Source organism: Didymosphaeria variabile, assembly GCF_027946475.1.
Source record: "Didymosphaeria variabile strain IMI 356815 chromosome Unknown scaffold_4, whole genome shotgun sequence".
In the NCBI taxonomy this organism is placed as follows: Eukaryota; Fungi; Ascomycota; class Dothideomycetes; order Pleosporales; family Didymosphaeriaceae; genus Didymosphaeria; species Didymosphaeria variabile.
In genome coordinates this window covers 2,031,283-2,054,277 of record NW_026611623.1, presented here as the reverse complement: position 1 = coordinate 2,054,277, position 22,995 = coordinate 2,031,283, and the positions used below count along the sequence as shown (strand labels likewise).

The window sequence follows — 22,995 nt, the reverse complement described above, 5'->3', positions numbered from 1 at the left end:
GCCGGCTTGGGGCCTGAGCCCAGCACCAAGCTCGTGAAAGCACAAGCATACCAAGCATTTGTTGAATGAGAATGCCTTCTCATATTCCCAAGATTCAATTATTACGTACTGTTGGTCTTGGTCCTCCACAATGGAACATCTGAAGCCTTATAGCTACGGTGGTGACTACCACGCATGCGTTACATGACACATAATGGGACCATATTCTCTCGGGCGTACGGAGCTGGCTAACCATGGCTTGTGAATATCTAGGTGCAGGGTTGCAGCGATTTACATGATGACTGTCGTCTCTTGAGTGTGCAGCGATAGGGATTGAGATCGCATAGTGAGCGTCACAGCAGCTACGCTCTTGGGAAAATTTTCGAAATACCGTAGGTGTGCACACGGCGTTTCTTTGGATCATACGGCTTGGTCCCACTTGAGTTCTACCTTTCATGGTTGACGTACGCTGGCGGCGTTCTATGTGAGATGTCCCTCAGCAGGCGGCTAAGAAGAGTAGACCACTTTTAGAGGTCACTAGTATCAAGGCGCTGTCCAAGTGAACTGGCTTCTATATCGGATTGACGGTTTACCGGAAGCTTGTTTCCCGCGAGATAGTTACAAACTAGCGAAAAGGGGGGCCTTGACCGAAGTACCGACCCATACGTATTTCTTATTGCACCTGTACCTACCATGTCTGTACTCGTTAACGCGATGGCCCCTTGCCAAACAGTATTTCACGTAGGAAGCTTGGGTCGGTCCAAGTGCAGCATCCATGAATCTCGAAAATTTGGAAGGTAACTGTGTTTGATCATATTTTCATTGATCGGAGGGAGGAATCTTGATTTGTCTCTGCCATGGATTTTCCGAAAAGCAATGACACCTGTAACCAGCCCGAATATGCCATGTGAATGAGATCGAGCACAAAGCCTCCCTGCTCGTCGCTGTTTCCATTGCCGGGATACGCCACACGACCGCGCACATCGTTAATCATCGACCGTCCCCTTCCCCTACGCTAGCGGAAGAAATTATATGGACGAAGGGTAAAGCATGACGCGGACGGAAGCACCGAAGGTCTTCGGCGGGAGGTTGGACCTGAACTTGGCGCGGACAACACCGGAGTTGCCTGTACGATATCAGTATACGTAGATGGATCGTTGGGTGTGACAGTACGAACCGTGAGGGCGGGTGATCTTGCCCCAAATGACGCGGATCTTGGAGCCACGGACCGTTCGCTGGGCGCGGTAGACGTAGGCAACGCGCTTACCGGCGTACCATTGTGCGGAGTCGGTGCTGTCGACGCCCTCGAGCTTGAGAAGCGAGGTACCGGGGGTGGTGTTACGCTTTCCCCTCTGGTAGGAGATGTGCTTTCCCCTGCGCACGAAGTCAGTCATTGTCCGTTACGCCTAATGCATGTCTGCGACCGAAGACGTCCGTCTGCTACACCGCATTCGAATATGCGACATAATGAGTATTCCGTGACAGCATTCATCTTGATGCAAAAGCCTTCCTCTTGGTTGTTGTAGTCCTCGGATTTGCGCGTTCTTCGGTTTCGATATGGAATACAGAGCAGAGCGGATTGGAGGCGATAGGGAGAGCGATGGAAGACTTACTTCACGTAGACTATTGCAATCGTATGTTAGCGCATGTGTTCAGAATAAGTAGAAGCCTCTCGTCGCCCAGATCCAATTCATGTACCTGGGGTCGGCGACCAATGCGACCGGGCTGGGACCTCGACTTACGGCGGTGAGACTGGTCAGACATGGCGAAGATTTCCTGGCCTCTGGGATTTGTGGGAGATGGGTGTCGGGACCGAAGTCGTTGATGCTGCCGGTTAGTAGTGGTCGTTGTCGCTCTCAAGGAAATCGCGAAGGTCGAATTGTGCGGTGGACTTAAGCGAGCTCTTGGCGGAAGGCGCTACTAGCCACAGCCAATCGAGCGCGTCGTGCGTCCACGAGTTCCTCTACTGCGAACACCACTACAACATAAATATGGCCATTACGCATGTCTTGAATATGCTGGGCGTGATAGGGTCGTGATACATAGTCCTCACGTTGCAATTCCTTTGTTCACAATATTCCGTTCATAAGCTACCCTGTGTGTAGGGGAACAGTTACTCGCATTTATGCACTTGCAAGAGTGCACACGACGCAGTGAGATGGGTCAAAGAACCTGTGCGGATCTTTGTTCGGTTTACACTGTTGAGCACGGCTTGTCAAGTGCGTAGTCCTGATCACCTGACAATTACACATGGACCTGCAGTACAGTAAGACATCATTGTAACCACAGCGCTCAAAATGCTCTAGCTAAGGGCGGAGACTGCGCAACATAAAACTCTCAGTTTGATATTACATTCTTTGCCCTGCCTTGCGTGCCCATGCACGCTTGCACCATCAACGCATTGCCGGCAAGTTTCTGCGCGAGCCATGGGACTCACGGTGGTTCGTTCTGCATTCCTATAAGCGCCAGCTACGGGCTGTATTCCGCCCGACAGCTAGAGCTCGCCCCACGAAACATCCTTCCAGTCGATTGTCGGCTTCTCCTTCGGGCTATCAATACTCCAGAGTATAGACGTAAGCCGCGATTAGTTTCCCACGCTCACAAATCCGTGCCGCGGAATCACATAGACATATTTCCACATCCACGGAGCTACCGCATTTACACGGTGGTTTCTACTGTAGGCCCAACCACCACCGCGATTGGCATCTACAAATCGTCTGTGATTGCTGGTGAGATGCTATTTTACTCATGAACTTCAATTCAAGTCAGGACAAGTAATGCCTATCCCAAATTTGACCGCTTGATGCGACTCATTCGTGAAATTTTTGTACGCGACGGGGGCGTGCTTGACACCGGCCTAGAGACGTGCAATTTCTCCGTGTCACCATGCTGTCTAAGCAGACTCAAAAAGACCTCCGACGCTCGGATTCCGACTTGTTAGAAACGTGCCGAGCAGTGAGCAAAGAAGGCAGCTGCAGCCTTTCGTGGCAATCCCATTGATCACTATGCGTACCTATTCGCGTTACGAAAGCGGCCCAGATGATGTACGTCAACTTATGTAGCCGCCTGAGCCAGGATTTTCGGTGCTCCCTCTGTCGTTTGACGCAGCCGGACATCGGAGGTGTCAGTGAGGGGAAGCCGAAGCGAACAAGCTGCCTCTGCGGAGCTGCGACGGGCCTGAGACGAGCACAAAGGGCTTGGAAGCCCAGCGGAATGCCATTCAAGTTGCTGCAGCGTCGAGTCGGCCGTGAAACAGCGACAAGCGGCAGCAGAGGAAGCTGCCAGTGCAGCCAACGGGCCATGGCGGGGTCGTCCTAACGCTCGGCGTTAGCAACTCGTTTGGCGCCGGAGATGCTTTGCAAGAGGCGCATCGGCTTAGTGATGCTTCAGAGCCAACGTGTGATTAAATTCTGTCAGGGCCCCTCTTGCCTATCTCTGCCTTTTATCGTGACAATCTGCCCGTCTTCTCTGCGAAAGCGCCGACGGACAGCAGCTCCTAGCGCGTCTGCACTCAAATAAAATACGTCAATCCCAACCAGTGATCCACACCTCGCGGACTGACCCCACTACTCACAAAGTTCGCCGATTCCAGCTCTCTTTACACCGCCATCACACTCTCAACAGCTCGTCGTCGCTTGTAGCTCTGTAACTGAGCTGCGGATCCTCTGAGCCGGCAAATCCTGTCCTTTTGAGGCCGCCGTCTTCCGGACAACCATCACAATGGCCAACACGGTTATCCAGCCGGAGGTCGAGACCAACGCCGGGTATGTGCATTGCCCTCCACTCCGCGTGACAGCGTGACACAGCGACCTCACCTCCACCCCGTCGCGGAACCTCGCGCATCGGGTGCGTTCGAATTCAGGACGCAGACGCATCTCGTCTTGACGATGCCCCTCCCCGAGCCCCCGCGATTGCGACGCCTTCGGAGATCAAAAGCTAATGGATATGCGGCCGCAGAAACCTGGAACTGAAGGACAATACTGTCATTGTTGTTCTGGGCGCTTCCGGTGACCTGGCAAAGAAGAAGACTGTGAGTACTTGGGAACCGCACATGTCAACAAGTCTTACTGACCACCCGTTCTAGTTCCCCGCACTCTTCGGTCTCGTAAGTGACGACGCTCACGAACAGCCTCACATCAGGCTAACTCGCATAGCACCGAAACAACTTCCTTCCCAAAAATGTCAAGATCGTCGGATATGCCAGAACAAAGATGGACCATGAGGAATACCTCAAGCGCGTCAAGTCATACATCAAGACCCCAACAAAGGAGCTAGAGCAGCAGTTGGAGGAGTTCTGCAGCTTCTGCACGTACATCTCTGGACAGTACGACCAGGATGAATCGTTCATCAACCTCCGAAAGCACCTGGACGAGCTTGAGCAGGGACGTAGTGAGACGCACAGGATATTCTACATGGCACTACCCCCAAGCGTCTTCATTCCCGTCTCGCAGCACTTGAAGCGCAACTGCTACCCAACTAAGGGCATTGCTCGTGTCATTGTTAGTATCTGTTGTCTTTTACTTCTGCGGTAGAGTGACTTATGGTTACGATGTAGGTCGAGAAGCCGTTCGGCAAAGATCTCGCGAGCTCCCGAGAGCTCCAGCGCGCGCTTGCGCCTGACTGGGTTGAGGACGAAATCTTCCGAATTGATCACTACCTGGGCAAGGAAATGGTCAAGAACATTCTCATCCTGCGATTCGGAAACGAGTTCTTCGGCGCTACCTGGAACAGGAACCACATTGACAATGTTCAGGTAGGGCGGCCACTTAGCTCGCATCGAACATTCCTAACAGGTGGCAGATTTCGTTCAAGGAGCCTTTTGGAACTGAGGGACGGGGTGGTTACTTCGATGAGTTTGGCATCATCCGGGACGTCATGCAGAACCGTTAGTATGACCCCGTATCGCAAGAATGTCCTACTAATTTTTGAGGAAGACTTGCTACAGGTGTTGACGCTGCTCACCATGGAGCGACCCATCTCTTTCTCCGCCGAAGACATTCGGGACGAGAAGGTGCGCGTCCTGCGCGGTATGCCCGCCATCGAGCCCAAGAACGTCATCATTGGCCAGTATGGCAAGTCGCTGGACGGAACGAAGCCCTCTTACAAGGAGGATGACACTGTCCCCAAAGACTCGCGGTGCCCTACCTTTGCCTCCATGGTTGCTTACATCAAGAACGAACGGTGGGACGGCGTGCCATTCATCCTGAAGGCAGGAAAGGCTCTAAATGAGCAGAAGACAGAGGTCCGCATTCAGTTCAAGGATGTGACCTCCGGCATATTCAAAGACATCCCGCGAAACGAGCTTGTTATCCGTGTGCAGCCCAATGAGAGTGTTTACATCAAGATGAACTCCAAGCTGCCCGGATTGAGCATGCAGACAGTCGTTACCGAGCTCGACCTCACCTACAGACGGCGATTCTCAGATCTGAAGATCCCCGAGGCTTACGAGTCTTTGATCTTGGATGCTCTGAAGGGAGACCATTCCAACTTTGTCCGTGATGATGAGCTTGATGCTAGCTGGAGAATTTTCACTCCCCTCCTTCACTACCTTGATGATAACAAGGAGATCATTCCCATGGAATACCCATACGGTACGAACACAATCAGCATAATCCCCCATATTATTATCATCGACTAACACGATCAGGCTCGCGCGGCCCTGCCGTGCTGGACGATTTCACATCCTCTTACGGATACAAATTTAGCGATGCAGCAGGTACGATGCCACCTCTGTCCTCTGTTCCCTAGCTCCCCAGCCCTTGCCGCCCTTCTCAGTCCGGACATTGACACATGTCAGGCTACCAATGGCCTATGTCGAACGCGGAGAAGCTATGAAGCGCCGTGTAATGCTACTCATAAGATGCATGTATAGGTCTACCATAGTGGGATTGGATTACGTTGGAGTATGGCCTAGATCCTGGCTTTGAGAATGTATGCCTGCTAGGCACAATCAACTAGATATGAATACAACGAATCTGATCTTACATACATGACCTTGGATGCTGGAGATTGTGCCGCTACGACTGCAACACAACAGCCGGCTGACAAGGCCGCTTATACAACTTCCAAAACCGACTTACAGATCTCGAAGTCTTGTCGCGATCCTGTCAAGCACTCCTCTGTGGCCCTTTTCCATGCTTCCCATGAGCTCGGGATGGCCATGACCGCTAACAGCCGCTCGTACCTGAATCCACCTCCGGTCCAAGCACCATCGTGCATGAGCCCCGATCGCTTTGCCTTTTCTAGCCTTTCTAGCTCCCGTTGCACCCTGATTTACGGTGCTGACAACCTTCTCGGGCATTTTCCGTGCTGCAGCCAGGCGCTTTCCGCGAACGGCCGACTGTGGCGGTGCAGGCGCCACACCTTCAAAACCTCGCCGCTTGGTGGGGGTGGTTGAGCTAAGGGAATCGCGTCAAGCGGGTCGGGTCATAAATTTCTGGGTTCGAGTCACCCCGAGGCCGGACGATAGTGGAATAGGGCTGTTTTGAGCTTTTTATGAGGCTAAAATTGAGTACAGTGGTGTCATTGCTCATTGTTTGAAACTTTTGTTCTTCTTCGACTCTTACCCCGCGATACTTGCCTAAGCATTTGCTACCACTCTTCGCTCTTGTCTCAAGGATCTCCGACGCGCATCACGGATCCGATTTCCTAGATAGGATTACTGTAACGTAGTACCACTGCCGCAAGGCCCGCCTCAAACCCGTCAACAGCCGTCACGATGAGTCCCCCCAGCCCGCCTAGACAGATCCCGGTGCCCACTTCCAACATGAGCAACCTCTCAAGACAGGTGTCCAACAGCCTTAACCTGAGCACCAGCCCGAACCTCTCATTCCACAGCCCGCCGACCAGCTTCCGGCAACCGTAAGTGATATCTCAGAAACGCTTCAGAACGTGCGCTGAATCAATCGTACAGACCTAGTTTCCCGGGCAGCGCTTCCAACTATTCCGCAGGGGCCGCCGCCGCGACCGCGAAGCAACTCAAGCCTTTTGACACTAAGGATGTGAAGGTGTTGCTGCTTGAAAATGTCAACCAGGCCGGTGTCCACATACTGAAGGATCAGGGCTATCAGGTGGAGGCAATTAAGAGCAGCTTATCGGAAGACCAATTGATCGAAAAGATTCGCGATGTGCATGTCATCGGTATCCGCTCGAAGACGAAGCTCACAGAGCGCGTCTTAAAGGAGGCTAAGAACCTCATCGTCATCGGTTGCTTCTGCATCGGCACAAACCAGGTCGACCTCAAATATGCGGCGTCGCAGGGTATCGCCGTGTTCAACTCCCCTTTCTCCAACTCGCGCTCCGTCGCCGAACTCGTCATTTCCGAAGTCATAGCTCTTGCCCGCCAACTTGCCGATCGCTCGATGGAATTACACAACGGCACATGGAACAAAGTGAGCAAGGGCTGTTGGGAGATTCGTGGCAAGACGCTCGGCATAGTCGGCTACGGTCACATTGGTAGCCAGCTGTCCGTTCTGGCGGAAGCGATGGGCATGGAGGTCATATACTACGACGTTGTAAACCTGATGGGTCTGGGAACCGCTAAACAGGTCAGCTCGCTGGATGACCTGCTGGATCAGTCGGACTTCGTGACCCTGCATGTACCGGAGACGGCGGACACAAAGAATCTGATCGGCAAAGCGCAGTTCGACAAGATGAAGAACGGATCGTACCTCATCAACAATGCCCGCGGAAAGGTTGTTGACATACCCGCCTTGATAGAGGCCATGCGCAGCGGCAAGATCGCCGGTGCAGCCATCGACGTGTTCCCCAACGAGCCCGCAGGCAATGGCGACTACTTCAACAACGACCTGAACAACTGGACAAAGGACTTGCAGGGTCTGAAGAACCTGATCTTGACCCCTCACATCGGCGGTAGCACGGAAGAAGCACAAAGCGCAATCGGCGCGGAGGTCAGCACCGCGCTCGTCAAGTATGTCAATGAAGGTTCTACTCTCGGCGCGGTCAACATGCCCGAGGTGTTCCTGCGCACCATCAACCTGGATGAACCAAACTGCGTGCGTGTGGTCTTCATCCACAAGAACGTGCCTGGTGTGCTGAGGCAGGTCAACGGCGTGTTGCTGAACCACAACATTGACAAGCAGAGCTCGGATTCAAGAGGGGATGTTGCGTATTTGATGGCAGATGTCAGCGACGTGAAGGAGGACGAGATTAGGAATCTTTTCCAGAGCCTCGAGGAGCTGCCGGCTAGTCTGCGGACAAGGATGCTGTACTAGGCCAAGCGAGGTGCGGGATGGGCGAAACTTTTTGTTTGACGGGATCCTTTGGGAATGATCAAGGCATCTTCAACTATCCTGGTGGTATTCGCACAGCCGAAAGTATTCAACATGACGTGTTCAAATTTAATGGATTCACACGAGGCACGCGCATAGAGTTTTGTTTGCAAGCATACATGTAATGATGTCCACGTAGCGGTTTCAGAGGAAAAGCATAATAGGAGGTTATTTCACGAGATAAGCAGCGCTATGAAGCACTGCACGTTTACAGGGAGCCGGCTTGCGCAAGCATAATCAAAAGGGTACTTTTCTGTTCTAAAGCTGCCCCTGTGTGAAGTGTCGTGTTGGAGATCCACACCAAGATGTGGCCTGACCGCGGGAGTGAACCGTGGAGCCCCGTGGTGGCACTGGTAGACAGCGGCAGCAGTTCGGCGGGCGAAGCGGGCGAGAGGCCTCGAGAAACAGCGGGCAGCGACTAGCGGTCGCAAAGTTGTAGTGCGTCGGCATGTTCGTGAGACAGCGTCGAGCTGGATGCTCGGGGTGGACCGCTTGGCAGGGTGCAATTGGTCGCTTCGTCGTGGTGCCCCTGCTTGCGCGCGGGCTGTTGGCGGTGAGGTTAAACTTAGTGCGCGAAAGTGAAGGTCCGCGTTCCAGCAAAAGCACCTCCGTTGAACAGCTGCACAACACCCACCCTCTTCATTTAGGCACTCGAGGCATGCATTCAATCCTGTGACGCAGCGACACTGCTTGCAGACAGCGAGTCTTCCGCCACGCCCCGACACACCCGCCGGCAGAAGCACCTCTTTGACCGCCAGACACCGAAAGGGAGACCTGGACCCTGAACAAGCCCGCTATCACAGCGGCCACCGCCTCCACGAGACGCACACCGAGGACACACCATGGCGCACATTTTCGACGTCGGGACGCGGGCGTGGCAGCCAGACACCGCAGAGGGCTGGGTTGCCTCCGAGGTCACTGACAAGCAGGTAGCCGGCGACAAAGTCACGCTGGTCTTCACCGTCGAGAACGGCGAGGTATGCAGTCCTATCCACACATGATAAGGCAACAATGGAGAACGGCTGACACTGTAGCCCATAGACCAAGACTGTCGAAACGACGCTCGCCGCCATCCAGGATGGCAACGACCCGAACTTGCCGCCGTTGATGAACCCGGCCATGCTCGAAGCCAGCGATGATCTTACGAATCTCTCACATCTTAACGAGCCGGCCGGTATGATGGGATTCCCCATAGACAGGAGCTGCATACTGACGGTGTACAGTGCTCCAGGCCATCAAGCTGCGATATGCGCAGAAGGAGATTTACACATATTCCGGTATCGTGCTGATAGCAGCGAATCCGTTCGCTAGGGTCGACTCTCTATATGTACCTGGAATGGTGCAGGTCTATGCCGGAAAGCAGAGGTCCTACGGCGCACCGCATCTGTTCGCTATCGCTGAAGAAGCTTTTGCGTACGTCTGCTCAGTCACAACCTCCATCAATCGTGGACCATTAACTAGACGACAAAGTATCACATGCTAACTCCCTGCAGAGACATGTTGCGAGACGATAAGAACCAGACCATTGTTGTGTCTGGTGAATCCGGTGCAGGTAAAACTGTCAGCGCCAAATACATCATGCGATATTTTGCGACCCGAGAGTCCCCCGACAACCCCGGCAAGCGGAGAGGCAAAGCAGACTCTATGAGCGAAACAGAAGAGCAGATTTTGGCAACCAACCCGATCATGGAAGCCTTCGGTAACGCGAAAACGACCCGTAACGATAATTCCTCCCGCTTCGGTAAATACATCGAGATCATGTTCAACAAAGAGACAGACATCACAGGTGCAAAGATACGGACATATTTGCTTGAGCGGTCACGATTGGTGTTTCAGCCACTGAAGGAACGAAACTACCATATCTTCTACCAGCTGATCAAGGGAGCGACGGACGCGGAAACCCAAGAGCTATCTCTGAAGTCTGTAGAGGAGTTCAGCTATCTCAATCAAGGAAGCTCTCCGACCATCGACGGTGTGGACGACAAGGCAGAATTCGATGCCACGCGGAAATCGCTGACGACCATTGGTGTTCCACCTGAAACACAATCCCAGCTCTGGCGACTACTTGCTGCGCTCTTGCATATCGGAGATATTCAGATCACGGCTACCCGCACAGATTCCGCACTTGATCCCACCGAACCTTCCCTTTTGAAGGCTTGCGAGTTGCTTGGCATCAACGCTGCAAACTTCGCCAAATGGACAGTCAAGAAGCAGCTAATAACACGAGGCGAGAAGATTGTGTCGAATCTTACCAAGCAGGCTGCCGTTGTTGTTCGAGATTCCGTGGCCAAATTCATTTATTCAAGCTTGTTCGACTGGCTTGTTGAGCGTACCAACGAGAGCTTGGCCACCGAGGAAGTCATCGCAAACGCCAAGACGTTCATCGGTGTGCTTGATATCTACGGCTTCGAGCATTTTGCAAAGAACTCCTTTGAACAGTTCTGTATCAACTACGCCAACGAGAAGCTGCAGCAAGAGTTTAACCAGCACGTCTTTAAATTAGAGCAAGAAGAATATCTCCGAGAGGAGATCGACTGGACGTTCATTGACTTTGCGGACAACCAAAAATGTATTGATTTGATCGAAGGCAAGCTTGGTGTGTTGGCTTTGCTGGACGAGGAATCGCGCCTTCCCATGGGCTCGGACGATCAATTCGTCACCAAGCTTCACCACAACTTCTTCGGCGAGAACAAGCACGAGTTCTACCAAAAGCCTCGATTCGGAAAGTCTGCATTCACCGTCAAGCATTATGCTGTTCCAGTCACCTATGAGTCTGAAGGCTTCATCGAGAAAAACCGAGATACTGTGCCAGACGAGCATATGGAAGTGCTCAAGGCCTCAAACAACAAGTTCTTGATACAAGTCTTGGACGTAGCAGCATCGATTCGTGACAAAGAAAATGCAGCCACCGCCTCAGCGAGGCCCGCCACTGCGGGCAGGAGGGTAGCTGTGAACCGAAAACCAACTCTCGGTGGTATCTTCAAGTCCTCCCTCATCGAGCTGATGAATACCATCAACTCTACAGATGTCCACTACATCCGATGCATCAAGCCAAACGAGGCAAAGGAGGCGTGGAAATTTGAAGGTCCTATGGTCCTCAACCAGCTTCGAGCTTGTGGTGTTCTCGAGACGGTCCGCATCTCTTGTGCCGGTTATCCCACGCGATGGACATACGAGGAATTTGCTCTGCGCTATTACATGCTGACGCCGTCCTCGTCGTGGACACCAGAGATCCGCAACATGGCCAAGGCTATCCTCCACAAGGCTCTAGGTGATGGCAAGAACGATGGAACCGACAAATACCAAATGGGTCTCACTAAGATCTTCTTCCGCGCTGGTATGCTGGCGTTCCTCGAGAACCTGCGCTCGGCACGATTGAATGATGCTGCTATCATGATTCAAAAGAACCTCCGAGCTAAGTATTACCGCCGTGTATATCTAGAGATGCGCGAGGCCATCATTGCTGTCCAATCTCTAGCTCGAGGTTACATTACCCGAGAACGCGCAGAAGAAGCTAGGCAGGTCAAGGCTGCAACAACCATACAGCGTGTGTGGCGTGGCTCTAAGGATAGGAAACGATTTCATCTCGTCAGAAACTCGGTCATATTGTTCCAGGCCGCCGCGAAAGGTTATCTTTGCCGAAAGAACATTCTCGACAAGCGACTCGGAGATGCCGCACGCATCATCCAACGTAGCTGGAGGTCTCAGCGGCAACTTCAGGCTTGGAGGCAATACAGGAAGAAGATCGTTATTATTCAGAACCTCTGGAGAGGAAAGACGGCTCGCAAGGAATACAAGTCTCTCCGTGCCGAAGCTCGCGATCTCAAGAATATTTCCTACAAGCTGGAGAACAAGGTCGTCGAACTCACACAGAATTTGGGTTCGATGAGACAAGAAAACAAGTCTCTCAAGCAGCAAGTCGAGAATTACGAAGGCCAGATCAAGTCGTACAAGGAACGGAGTCGTGCTCTGGAGAACCGACAAAAGGAGCTCCAGGCAGAAGCCAACCAGGCTGGTATCACCGCTGCCAAATTGAGTGCGATAGAGGAGGAGTTCAAGAAGCTCCAGACCAACTACGACGAGAGCAACTCGAAGATTCGCCACCTGCAGGAAGAGGAGAAGCAACTCCGCACATCGCTAAAGCAGACTACAGACGACCTAGAGTCTGCCAAGCGGAGAAGCAACATCACAGAGACGGAAAAGCTGTCACTGCGACAGCAACTCACCGATTTGCAAGAGCAAGTCGAGATCATGAAGCGATCTGGACCAATCAACGGCGGTCATCTCGAAAATGGGCATACCCCCATGGCGGCAAGTCTCATCAATCTCGTCTCATCGAAGAAGCCCAAGAGGCGAAGTGCTGGGCCCGATACACGCGATTTGGACCGCTTCAGCCAGACTTACAGCCCACGCCCTGTCTCAATGGCTGTTGGCTCTACTGTCCATCGCCCCAACCTGTCTGGCTCGACATTCAACCCCAACTTGGACAATGTCGAGCTTGAGCTCGAAAATATCCTTGGTGATGAGGATAACCTAAATGATGAAGTCACCCTCGGCTTGATCAAGAACCTCAAGATCCCCTCACCAACCACCACTCCTCCTCCCACCGACAAGGAGGTCCTCTTCCCTGCTTACCTCATCAATCTTGTCACCTCCGAGATGTGGAACAACGGCTTTGTTAAGGAGTCCGAGCGCTTCCTTGCGAACGTCATGCAGTCCATCCAGCAGGAGGTCATGCAACACGATGGCGACGAGGCGGTTAACCCCGGCGCTTTCTGGTTGTCCAACGTCCATGAAATGCTTTCGTTCGTCTTCCTTGCTGAGGACTGGTACGAGCAGCAAAAAACCGACAACTACGAGTACGACCGTTTGTTGGAGATCGTCAAGCACGATTTGGAGAGCCTTGAGTTCAACATCTACCACACTTGGATGAAGGTCCTCAAGAAGAAGCTTCATAAGATGATCATTCCTGCTATTATCGAGTCGCAGTCCCTCCCTGGCTTCGTGACCAACGAGAGCAACCGCTTCCTCGGCAAGCTTCTCCAGAGCAACAGCTCTCCTGCCTACAGCATGGACAACCTGCTTAGCCTGCTCAACAATGTCTACAAGGCTATGAAGGCTTACTACCTTGAAGATTCGATCGTCACCCAGACAGTTACTGAGCTCCTTAGGCTCGTCGGTGTCACTGCATTTAACGACTTGCTCATGAGGCGCAACTTCCTTTCCTGGAAGCGCGGTCTTCAGATCAACTACAACATTACCCGTATCGAGGAATGGTGCAAGTCCCACGACATGCCCGAGGGTACCCTTCAGCTTGAGCACTTGATGCAGGCCACCAAGCTGCTTCAATTGAAGAAGGCTACCTTGAATGACATCGAGATCATTCAGGACATTTGCTGGATGCTATCGCCTAATCAGATCCAGAAGTTGCTCAATCAATACCTTGTCGCAGACTACGAACAACCAATTAACGGCGAGATCATGAAGGCTGTGGCTTCGCGAGTAACCGAGAAGAGCGATGTTCTGCTGTTGACAGCAGTAGATATGGAAGACTCTGGCCCCTATGAGATTGCTGAGCCTAGGGTCATCACGGCTCTAGAGACCTACACTCCTTCTTGTAAGTGCTCATCCTGAATACGCCGTACATACAAGACGATAGCTGACTATCTTGACAGGGTTGCAAACACCTCGCCTGAAGCGTCTCGCTGAGATAGTGTCTCAGCAAGCCATTGCGCAGCAAGAGAAAATGGAGTTTGAGCACGTCAACGGCGACATCATCAACGGCCAGCCCATGATTGAGGAAGAAGTGGCAGCGTAAACTGCTTGCATTTGATCTGTTATTTCCGGCGCTCTTTTCAAACTCACTAGACATCACGCAATGACGAATACCTATCTGTAGTTGTAAGGCGGTCTGCATAACTTACGTTTTGGCACGTTTCTCTGGGCGGGCATGGGGCGTCGAATCGAGCTGAAACTCACATGTTGGGTATGTAATGTGGAATTTGTTTGATCAGACGTTTAAGAAGCAGCTTCGCTTCGATAGCTGGCATCGTTGGTGCCAGGCTTCTGTGCATACGTTTTGGAGGCGTGGTAGCTTTAATGAATGTCAATGTCAGGCCTGAATGATTTTGGGCGTGCTGGTGACAGTGACAGAGTTTAGATGAAGACTACAACTCGTGTCGCCATGTCTTACGGTCACAATTGTAGGACAAATAGGGTTCACTTGACGCTCATCAGCGTAGGAGCGTTTGGCGGTGAGTTCGTCTCGCTTGGCGGAACTAGCAGGCACGGTTTCCCTATTCAGCTTACCACAGCGGACGCAACTTCTCTTGCACCGTCCTTCCAGCTGTGGCAACCTTTCAGTCATTTCTTGCCCGTTGAATTCTGATGCTTTAGCTCACACGCCACACATGCGGACGGCCTGTGATCTGGTCTGCGTCGTCAGCTGTAGAGGCGCGGGTCACACGTGCCGACAGTGGAGAAGCATCACCTATGCTGAGCCACACCAGATTCCCTGAAACGCAACCACTGGACCAGCCTGCAAGTCAACAGCAAAAGTGAATACCTGGACACTAAACGGCCGTTCTCTGTCGCCGCTCCGTCACTTCTAAATTCCGGTTTGCGGTGGTAACGTGCGCCAGCACGCCAGCTACCCACCATGACAGGTTCTACAGAGCTCCTGGAATGCCCCCTGTGCGACTTCACTGTCCTTCCGACGGACGACTACATTATTCAACTTCATTTCGAGCAGATTCACACGACCGATTCACCGTTCAAGATAGAGGATCATCCGGAGCACCCACCGCCGTTGCCTAAGAGACCTTGCTCTGCACTTTCCACAGCCGACACTCGACTAACACCTTCCTCCGACGAAGATCAAAACATGGTCGAATGCCCTGAACCCGATTGCGGCGAAGCTGTCTTGCTTAGTGACTTCAACGAACATTTTGAATACCACGCCGCAGAATCATTATCATTTGACGAAACCACTAGAGAGTATCGTTCCGCAGACAGCGCTAAAATGCATGGTTCAAGGCCCAACGCCCATCACGCGGGATCTTCAAAACCTTCATTCCTAGAGCACAAGTCTGACACCGAGTTGCCGGAAGCTCTGCGACGGCATGATGATCCAGGACGAAGGTCCAAGAAGAAAATTCAGCGCGGCAGAAGCGATACAACCGGTAGCGAGAAGAGTACCCTGTCGCGCAGTATTCAGACATTCAATCCATTTGCCAGGCCCGACAAGAAGATCAAGCCTCCTTCCAGCAGCTGTCGCCTTGGAGTATGTGATTCCTCGGCCTCTACCTGCTACGCGTGCTGATTGTGAAATGCAGCGCGTTGAACTTGGCCCTTACGCATGGGAAGACAAAATGCCCAAATGGCTTCACGACCAGCTTGCCTTCGGCCCTAAGATAACTGTCGTCAACCGCATTGGTCGCGACGGCCGGCTCATCAAACAGGAGAACGTGCAGAACGAAACGCCAGGCATCATTCCTATTCTTGCTCAACTATCGGCACTGGACCGATCCGTCAAGGAAGCTTATTATTGTCATCCGTCTACGCTTCATATAGGCAAGACGCCGAAGGAGGGTGGCTTCTGTGGCTATCGCAATATTCAAATGCTCATCTCGTACATCCAAGGTTCCCGGGCTCAGGGGCATAAGGAGTTCCCAGGCCGCACACCGGGTATACTGAAGCTACAGGATCGTATTGAGAGGGCCTGGGATCAGGGAATCAACACCATTGGCAGGCAGCAGACTGGTGGCATCCGAGACACGAGGAAGTACATCGGCACACCGGAGGTAAGAGCGTTATCAGTGCCATCCACTTCGCTCACTAACAGGACGCAGGCCCAAGCTCTTTTCCTCAGCGCTGAGATCGACAATGGCGTCGAAATGTTTAGCGACAACCCTGATGGCTCGATCGAAGCTCACGATGCCCTTCTTGCTGGAGTCGAGCGGTACTTTGCGCAGGCAGCTATCAGCGACGGATCGAACGTTTACAAAACTCTCCTACCGCCTATATATCTCCAGCAGCCCGGTCATTCCATTACAATTATCGGCTTCGAGCGTCGTCGCGATGGCAAATGTAACCTGATGGTCTTCGACCCTATGTACAGCACCAGTCCAGCAATGCATAAATTGATTGGACGCAAAGACATCAAGTCGCCTAGGCCTGAAGTGTTGTATGCCTACCGTAGGGTGGCGAAACAATTGCGGAAGCATGCTGCTTTTGAGGTCCTGATGTGAGTTGTCCTCAACAAAAAAGAGCAGAAGATCATGCTAATGTGATGCGTTAGGCTTTCAGCACATCCGCCGTTGTTCCCCGCTTGGGATGTAGGATACAATCCCGCCCCATCTGATACTTCTAGCATTCAGCACTAGCACAGATACCCTAGCGTTCATGTTATTTAGACACATACATGGATGGCTACTATGACAGAAATCTATCATCGCCATATACCCTTTCGTTCCAGTTCTTTCATCTCGCTTCCACCTCCTGGTCTCGCTTGCTTGCTAAATATTGGTACAATAGGTTCTTCGTCAATTCCCAGATCTTCGATACCTCTACGCATTCTTCCGCTCAAAGACGCTTGGCTTCGATGTCTACCCAGAAGATCATTTCTTGCGCAACTTCCCGTGGCAACAGTACGGCGGCCTCTGGATCGTCGATGATGCTCGTTTTACTCGCTCGGAAGGCATCAACCCGCTCATTGCTCAAGCACTTCGTCGCATTACCAGCGAAGGCGCCTCGACCTCCTCCGCTGCTTCGAGCCAAGCCAATAGCTTCGCGGCTTCTGGTCACGACCGTCCATTTCACCAGCTGCCATGTCCAGCTCCGTACAACGTGTCCAACGTAGATCTCAAACACCAGCTGCCGTTTACGTCTTCGCTTGACGGAGCAATGCCCAATTTATGTGGTATGATGTTCGACCGTGGAGGTGCCGACCTTAATCCAGTACTTGACATGCTCGGCATGCATACTGACACATCTGGAATGGGATCCACTCCTATGCAGCTGAAGCTAGCAAGGCTCTCTCTACTGACGGACGTGGGACGTCGGTATCCAGGATATCCGAGCGCACTTTCTCCGACCTTTGACGCGAAGCAGCTGTTCCCGTCGCCAGACTCGGAGTCTGGATCCGGATTTGCTACTCCTCGAGCTGCCAGTCCTGCTTCCAGTCGCACGAAATCGATGAGTTCTACGAGCCCCATGAGCGTTGATAGCCCCGGAATGTCCGGTCGATCTCATCGCCGCCCCGTTGACTGTGTTCCCGCTGGTGAAGTCAATAGGAAGGTGGATTACGAAGCCTTGGTGAAATCAGGCATCATCACAGAGGAAGACATGTGGAACAATCACTACCAGGCCTAGAAGGGCTGGACCAATATGACGCTCGTCCCTGAAGCAAGAATCGGCGGCATGTCTCCACGCAGCTTGACTCCATGCAGACCTCATCGGTCACCATCAGTTACTTCGCTGAGCCCGACAAGTCCAACACACCCCATGTCTCCTCGAAGTGTGATGCTCAAAAAAATAGCCGGCAAACACGCTTTGGAGTCCCTCTCGCACCAACCTTCGACGCCACCAACGTCTTTCGAGCATCTCTCCTTCCCGTACCCCTCACCGCCAACATCTTACCTAGGAAGTTCTCCTCCACAGGCTATCCATATCGCCAACGGCCTCGAGACGAGCACCGCATCGCCGTTCACCGCGACCGGCACGCTGCTGTCGTACACTAGCAATCGTAGCGTAGGCGGTGGACTTCTGGCCGTGAAACCTCTGAGTGAGGGTGAGGTGGCTGAATACCGGTTTTGGAGGCCTTGTGGTAGGAGAACTTGTGCGTTCGGTTGTGGTGTTGGGAGCGAGGGGGAGAATTGGGCCGCAAGGAGGCTATTTCGGAGTGAAGATGAAGTTGGACAAGAGGAGAAATTTGGAGGGAAAGGGGAGAAGGGAGAGCCTGGGGAAGAGGAGGGAGAGCTGGAGAGGGAGAGAAAGATGGAGGGTGAGGGAATTAATGTTGTGGTCGGCAGTGATGGGGAAGAGATTGTGGAGATTAGGGTTTGAGGCACGTGAGTTGAGAGAGTTCGGTCAGGATTGTGCAGTACGGTGAGGCGGTTTGTGGGTTGTGAAGCTGTTGTTATTGCCTGCTTTGGATTGGACGGTGTTCGGGGAGCGATGCGTTCGAGTGTTCTGCGTTCTGCATTCCGTTTGGGGTTGCTGTGGGCTGGGGTTCGGGCATGCTCATTCTTGTTAATCTTTCAATGCTCAAGAGCTTTTCTTGTGCTCCCCGATGTACAAGACTCGTCTCAGCGCGCGACAACGTACTAGTTAGAGCAAGACCAACCAATAGAAGTCGCCAACAGACGAAGAAGCAGCCAGAACACGCCATCTTGGCCCCAAGGCTGCATTTCTAGCCAATGGAACTTAATACGAACTATACTCTTTTCCCTAGCCTACATGCGGGCGTCGTATTGCAAAAAGAAAGCTACTGCCTCTTTATACTATATTAAACCAAGCCGGCAGCCTGTGCGAAGTGCAGCCTTGCTTGATCTTGCGTCGAAGTGAATAGCAAACATCGTGCGACCATGACCTCCCTCTCTACGGCCTACCTGCCCCTTACCACGACCTTCACCGCACCAGCAGATTGCTGGGACACGCCATACGTCGTGCAATCCGCTACGTACACACAATGGTTCAAGCAAGGTGGCGACCTTGTGGCAAGCTGCTTCCCGCCTGCGTATCCCTTCTCGAGCTCGCGCATCGTGTACTCACCAGGTGTCTGCCCTGCCGCTTGGACCAGCGCATGCCAAAATTCTGCCACAGTCGGTAGCTCAACGCTCGATGTTGTGACTTGCTGTCCCCAGTAAGCAAATTGTACTCACTGTAGGAGCGCCAGCTGACCGGTGTGTTGGAAAGATCGATGGAATGCGTGTCGTCCAATAGCTTGCATGATTGGGAGGCAGGTTTTGCATGCGCATCGTCCTATTCAGTGGATACAGAGGCCTGGAGTCTTGTGTCAGAAGCGCCGTACGTCAGTAGTATGTACCAGATGCAAGTGATGATTGTGCTTGCAGAGGTTCGTTGCAGATCAAAGTCTACGCAGTGCGTGTGCAAAGCTAAGTAATCAAGACCACTGTGTCTTCGACCTCGCAGAATCCTTCTTCAACTCCTTCTGGTACTGCTTCTAGCACGGCAAGCAGTGCTATCGCCTCGGCAACGAACAGTGCAGCGGCAAGCGGCGACGCGTTATCGAAGGGCGCAATAGCTGGAATAGCAATTGGGGCCGTAGTAGGAATAGCCGTCGTTGCGTTGCTTGCCTATATCGTTTGGACCGTCAAAAGGAAGCGGGCCCAGGATGCCAGGCTCGAACCGATGGCGCAATCCGCAGGGTATGCATCAGCTCCAGCATACTCAGACGCTCCTGCGAATCTGGCATACGCATCACAGTATGCCGTGGAGCCAGTAGAGATCCATGGGAGGGCGAAGACACCAGGGCCTAGGTACGAAATGTGATGGGTATGCTCCGGAGGAGGTTTAGCTCTGCATGTGTCAAGTTGATAGGCAAAGAGGCAGAGTCAGTTGGATGTTCGTTGATCTCATTAGCCCCTTACAGTTCGTACTAATTTAACCGTTTCCTTAATAATAATGGGTTGCAACTCTGTGGACGAGATTCAAAGTACCAGCCTTACCGCACAGGCGCAGCAGAAGTTCTCGAGAGTCCTCTATTGCCATCTGTATTGCCACATGTCTCAAGCTCCGATAACTAGCAAACTACAAGGGCTTACTCTCCTTATTATGAGGATAAACCCCACCATGAGATGATTTGACAATGCGGTTTTCGGGACAGAGAGTGCAGGTCGCCCGGGACAGCTAGACATAATTGGACTTGACATCTGCGTCGTCACATGGTACGATACTACATGATCTCCTCGTCCTATGCGTTGCTATTCCGCCTATTCGAAAGCCCTTTAGTCATCGCTCGTATCGTAGAGTTCCTAGATACTGAGAGCATAGGTTTTGTGCCTGCGCATACATACAAGTCTACATAACATCGTTCATTTGTGATGTTATGGTAAAGTAAACGACAGTATATCTGGTAAACACACGGAGCGTGATGTATATATTCGCACGTAGCCGACATATAATATCCATGATCATGCGATATGCAAACCCAAATGTGCAAGGTCCCGGCACAAACCGATGCTTCATGCCTCGTCACGTGCTCGTGTCACCACCGCTGACTAACCCACCCATCGGCGCTCCACGTCCTAACCTCCGACCCAACCATCATCGCGCCAAAACTTTCTAGAGCTACAACGACGAACGACATCATCACCCTGTATCCCACCTCTTGCTCCGTCGAAACACACGCACAACGAGCTGGCTTCTTACTTTGCTCAATTCCAAAATCCAAACATGGATCTCTCCTCCCCCCTCGCCAACGTCGACGTCTCCAAGCTCTCCGACCGCGACAAGCAAGAGCTGCAGCAATTTGTCGTCAATGAGAGCCAGAAGGCTAGGATACAATCCTGTTCGTACCATCCTCTCCCACCCAATCCCCTTATTCTCAAATTCACCTGACAATATGATAAATGCGCATGTGCTAATCAGAATGGCAGCTATTCACTCCCTGACCGACACCTGCTTCAAGAAGTGCATCCCCGCCGGTGGCGTTAAGAACGGAAAGCTCGACAAGTACGAGGAACCGTGCGTGCGGCAGTGCGTGGATCGGTTTTTGGATGCAAATTTGGTGGTGTTGAGGGAGTTGGAGAGGCTTCGAGGTTAGAGAGCCTTTGCCGGAAGGGATGGGTTAATATGAGAGGAACGCACGGTGATGGATTAGTAAGAGGTGTATGATACTTTGGGAGAAACCATGAGACGGCAAAATGTATAACAGCGTGCGTACAGCGGAGGCGTGTATATTAGCACGAGACAAGAGATGGCTGGATAATCGCTTTGACGAAAGCGGCCATACGAGTCGCAACTTGCATGTACAGATAGGATGATCGAGTTGATTACATGAACTTGTACTGGGTAATGGAATCCCTCGTCTACCCGTGACACGATTTTAAACGCGAATTCTGTGTATTGTTCATGATCTAATGCGCCGCTTCCACATGTTTTGGGACACGTCTAACCCATATTCCAGCTTCTATCCGCTCACCGCGCAAGCCTATTCTCCCAACTGCCCAGCCATCTCCACGACCTACACACACTGTCCAAATCTTTCAAGGCCTTATTCACAGGCCCGTCTTCTATTCCCTCTTCCTTCCGACCCTTCAGCTCAACAAAGAAAATATAGTTCCAATTCTCCACGCCGGAAGGTCGTGTATTGATGGACGTGAGATTAAGCCCATACTTTTCAAACACCGCAAGCGAGTGCGCCAACGAACCCAGGTTCGCGTGGTCAATCGTGAAGCTGACGAGCGTTTTCCAATCACCCTCCCCTCGTTCATCTTTCCCACTCTGCTTCCCCTCAACCGACTTCGTCTCGCCAACCTCAACTTCAGCACGTTTCCTAATAACAAAAAACCTCGTCGTATTGTCCCCACGGTCCTCAATCCCTCTCGCCAACACCTCCAACCCATGAATCCTCGCCGCAATAACACTACTCACCGCGGCACTTTCTCCAGTGGGATCCTCAGCCACCAGTTGCGCCGCGCGGGACGTGGAACTGACGTCCTGCCTCTCCACGCCCTTGAGATAGGTGTTGAGGAAAATTTTGCACTGACCCCAGGCCTGCGGGTGGGAGTACAACTTCTTGATCTTGGAAAGGTCACCTGCAGGGCGGGCGGTGGGCTTTTGCGGGTTAGGGATGGTGGAGGTGGGCGTTACGGCACCACTACTAAGCGGACTTTCAATCACACCGCTTCCGACCCTACTTCCTCCAAATCTCTCAGATACTGAACTTGGTTGAGAGGCATGACGGGAATTAGGATGTCCGAGGAGACAGTGCTGCACGGCGATGTAGGACTCGCCGCAGACGATGATTTCGGGGTACTTGTGCTGCAGGTCGGCGAAGAGGTCGAGGGTGAAGACTACGGAGCCGTTGGAAGAGTTCTCGAAGGGGACGACGCCGCGGTGAGCAGTGCCAGATTGAACAGAGGCGAAGACGTCTTCGATGGTGATGACGGGAGTAAGGGTAAAGTCTGAAGAGTTGAAGGCGTCAAGGGTAGCCTGTGAGAGATTAGTACGTATTCGGTCATGAGAGAGTATTGTCTTTGCATCTAAAAATGATTGATAGTAATTCTAAAGGATGCGACGATGAAGCAGCTTGGTATAAGGTCACTTTCTGTTTCCTCGAATATTCCAGAATTTTGCCCGATTAGGACACCTACAGCACCCCTCCTCGTGGTGATGGCACGCAGCCATTGGAGCGCCTACCTGATGTGTGTAGCTTGCCACGGGTCCCAGAAAGGTTACTACCGGCTTTGGTGACCCCGAGTCCTCAAGCATGATGTGGTGGTGTTGCGTTGCCAGGCGTGAAGTCGACGATGTTTAATGATGTTCAAGCAGCGAATATCGGAGATCGGTCATTGGTTCGGCACCCGCTGCGGAGCTGTAAGTCTTTGACAGGGCGTGCAGGATGCTGTCATATTTCACATTGCCAGATCTTGAGTGTGAACTGTTCCCCATGGAGAGACATAGTCGCACTTGAGGTGGGGCTCGCGACTTCCGCAGCATGTGGGGGTCGGTTGTTCTTGCTCATCCCACACTCACGACA

At 52.4% G+C, this 22,995-nt stretch overlaps 8 protein-coding genes across 8 annotated transcripts; 5 read left to right on the top strand and 3 right to left on the bottom strand.

Moving 5' to 3' along the window:
• Positions 1 to 1,007: 1,007 nt before the first annotated feature.
• Positions 1,008 to 1,373, bottom strand: RPL33B (60S ribosomal protein L33B; the record flags this gene model as incomplete). The annotated part of the gene is made up of 2 exons (XM_056214350.1): positions 1,008 to 1,105; positions 1,157 to 1,373. 2 exons carry the CDS (start codon positions 1,371 to 1,373, stop codon positions 1,008 to 1,010), a joined length of 315 nt encoding a protein of 104 aa, XP_056071617.1.
• A 2,326-nt stretch (positions 1,374 to 3,699) lies between these two features.
• On the top strand, positions 3,700 to 5,727 carry ZWF1 (Glucose-6-phosphate 1-dehydrogenase; the record flags this gene model as incomplete). Its single annotated transcript, XM_056214349.1, has 8 exons — positions 3,700 to 3,743; positions 3,937 to 4,009; positions 4,064 to 4,084; positions 4,134 to 4,478; positions 4,535 to 4,732; positions 4,780 to 4,864; positions 4,914 to 5,570; positions 5,627 to 5,727. 8 exons carry the CDS (start codon positions 3,700 to 3,702, stop codon positions 5,725 to 5,727), a joined length of 1,524 nt encoding a protein of 507 aa, XP_056071616.1.
• Positions 5,728 to 6,697: 970 nt separating this feature from the next.
• Positions 6,698 to 8,213, top strand: SER33 (D-3-phosphoglycerate dehydrogenase 2; the record flags this gene model as incomplete). The annotated part of the gene is made up of 2 exons (XM_056214348.1): positions 6,698 to 6,840; positions 6,893 to 8,213. 2 exons carry the CDS (start codon positions 6,698 to 6,700, stop codon positions 8,211 to 8,213), a joined length of 1,464 nt encoding a protein of 487 aa, XP_056071615.1.
• Positions 8,214 to 9,112: 899 nt separating this feature from the next.
• Positions 9,113 to 14,088, top strand: MYO2 (Myosin type-2 heavy chain 1; the record flags this gene model as incomplete). The annotated part of the gene is made up of 5 exons (XM_056214347.1): positions 9,113 to 9,247; positions 9,312 to 9,444; positions 9,494 to 9,683; positions 9,764 to 13,887; positions 13,946 to 14,088. The coding sequence occupies 5 exons, from the start codon at positions 9,113 to 9,115 to the stop codon at positions 14,086 to 14,088; spliced, it is 4,725 nt and encodes a 1,574-aa protein (XP_056071614.1).
• Positions 14,089 to 14,928: 840 nt separating this feature from the next.
• On the top strand, positions 14,929 to 16,519 carry N0V89_005569 (uncharacterized protein; the record flags this gene model as incomplete). Its single annotated transcript, XM_056214346.1, has 2 exons — positions 14,929 to 15,552; positions 15,605 to 16,519. 2 exons carry the CDS (start codon positions 14,929 to 14,931, stop codon positions 16,517 to 16,519), a joined length of 1,539 nt encoding a protein of 512 aa, XP_056071613.1.
• Positions 16,520 to 16,853: 334 nt separating this feature from the next.
• N0V89_005568 (uncharacterized protein) lies at positions 16,854 to 17,485 on the bottom strand (the record flags this gene model as incomplete). Its single annotated transcript, XM_056214345.1, is given in 2 exon segments — positions 16,854 to 17,144; positions 17,156 to 17,485. The coding sequence occupies 2 exon segments, from the start codon at positions 17,483 to 17,485 to the stop codon at positions 16,854 to 16,856; spliced, it is 621 nt and encodes a 206-aa protein (XP_056071612.1).
• A 3,202-nt stretch (positions 17,486 to 20,687) lies between these two features.
• On the top strand, positions 20,688 to 21,057 carry TIM8_3 (Mitochondrial import inner membrane translocase subunit tim8; the record flags this gene model as incomplete). Its single annotated transcript, XM_056214344.1, has 2 exons — positions 20,688 to 20,802; positions 20,891 to 21,057. 2 exons carry the CDS (start codon positions 20,688 to 20,690, stop codon positions 21,055 to 21,057), a joined length of 282 nt encoding a protein of 93 aa, XP_056071611.1.
• Positions 21,058 to 21,431: 374 nt separating this feature from the next.
• Positions 21,432 to 22,727, bottom strand: PHA2 (prephenate dehydratase; the record flags this gene model as incomplete). Its single annotated transcript, XM_056214343.1, has 2 exons — positions 21,432 to 22,448; positions 22,656 to 22,727. The coding sequence occupies 2 exons, from the start codon at positions 22,725 to 22,727 to the stop codon at positions 21,432 to 21,434; spliced, it is 1,089 nt and encodes a 362-aa protein (XP_056071610.1).
• Between the last annotated feature and the right edge of the window lie 268 nt (positions 22,728 to 22,995).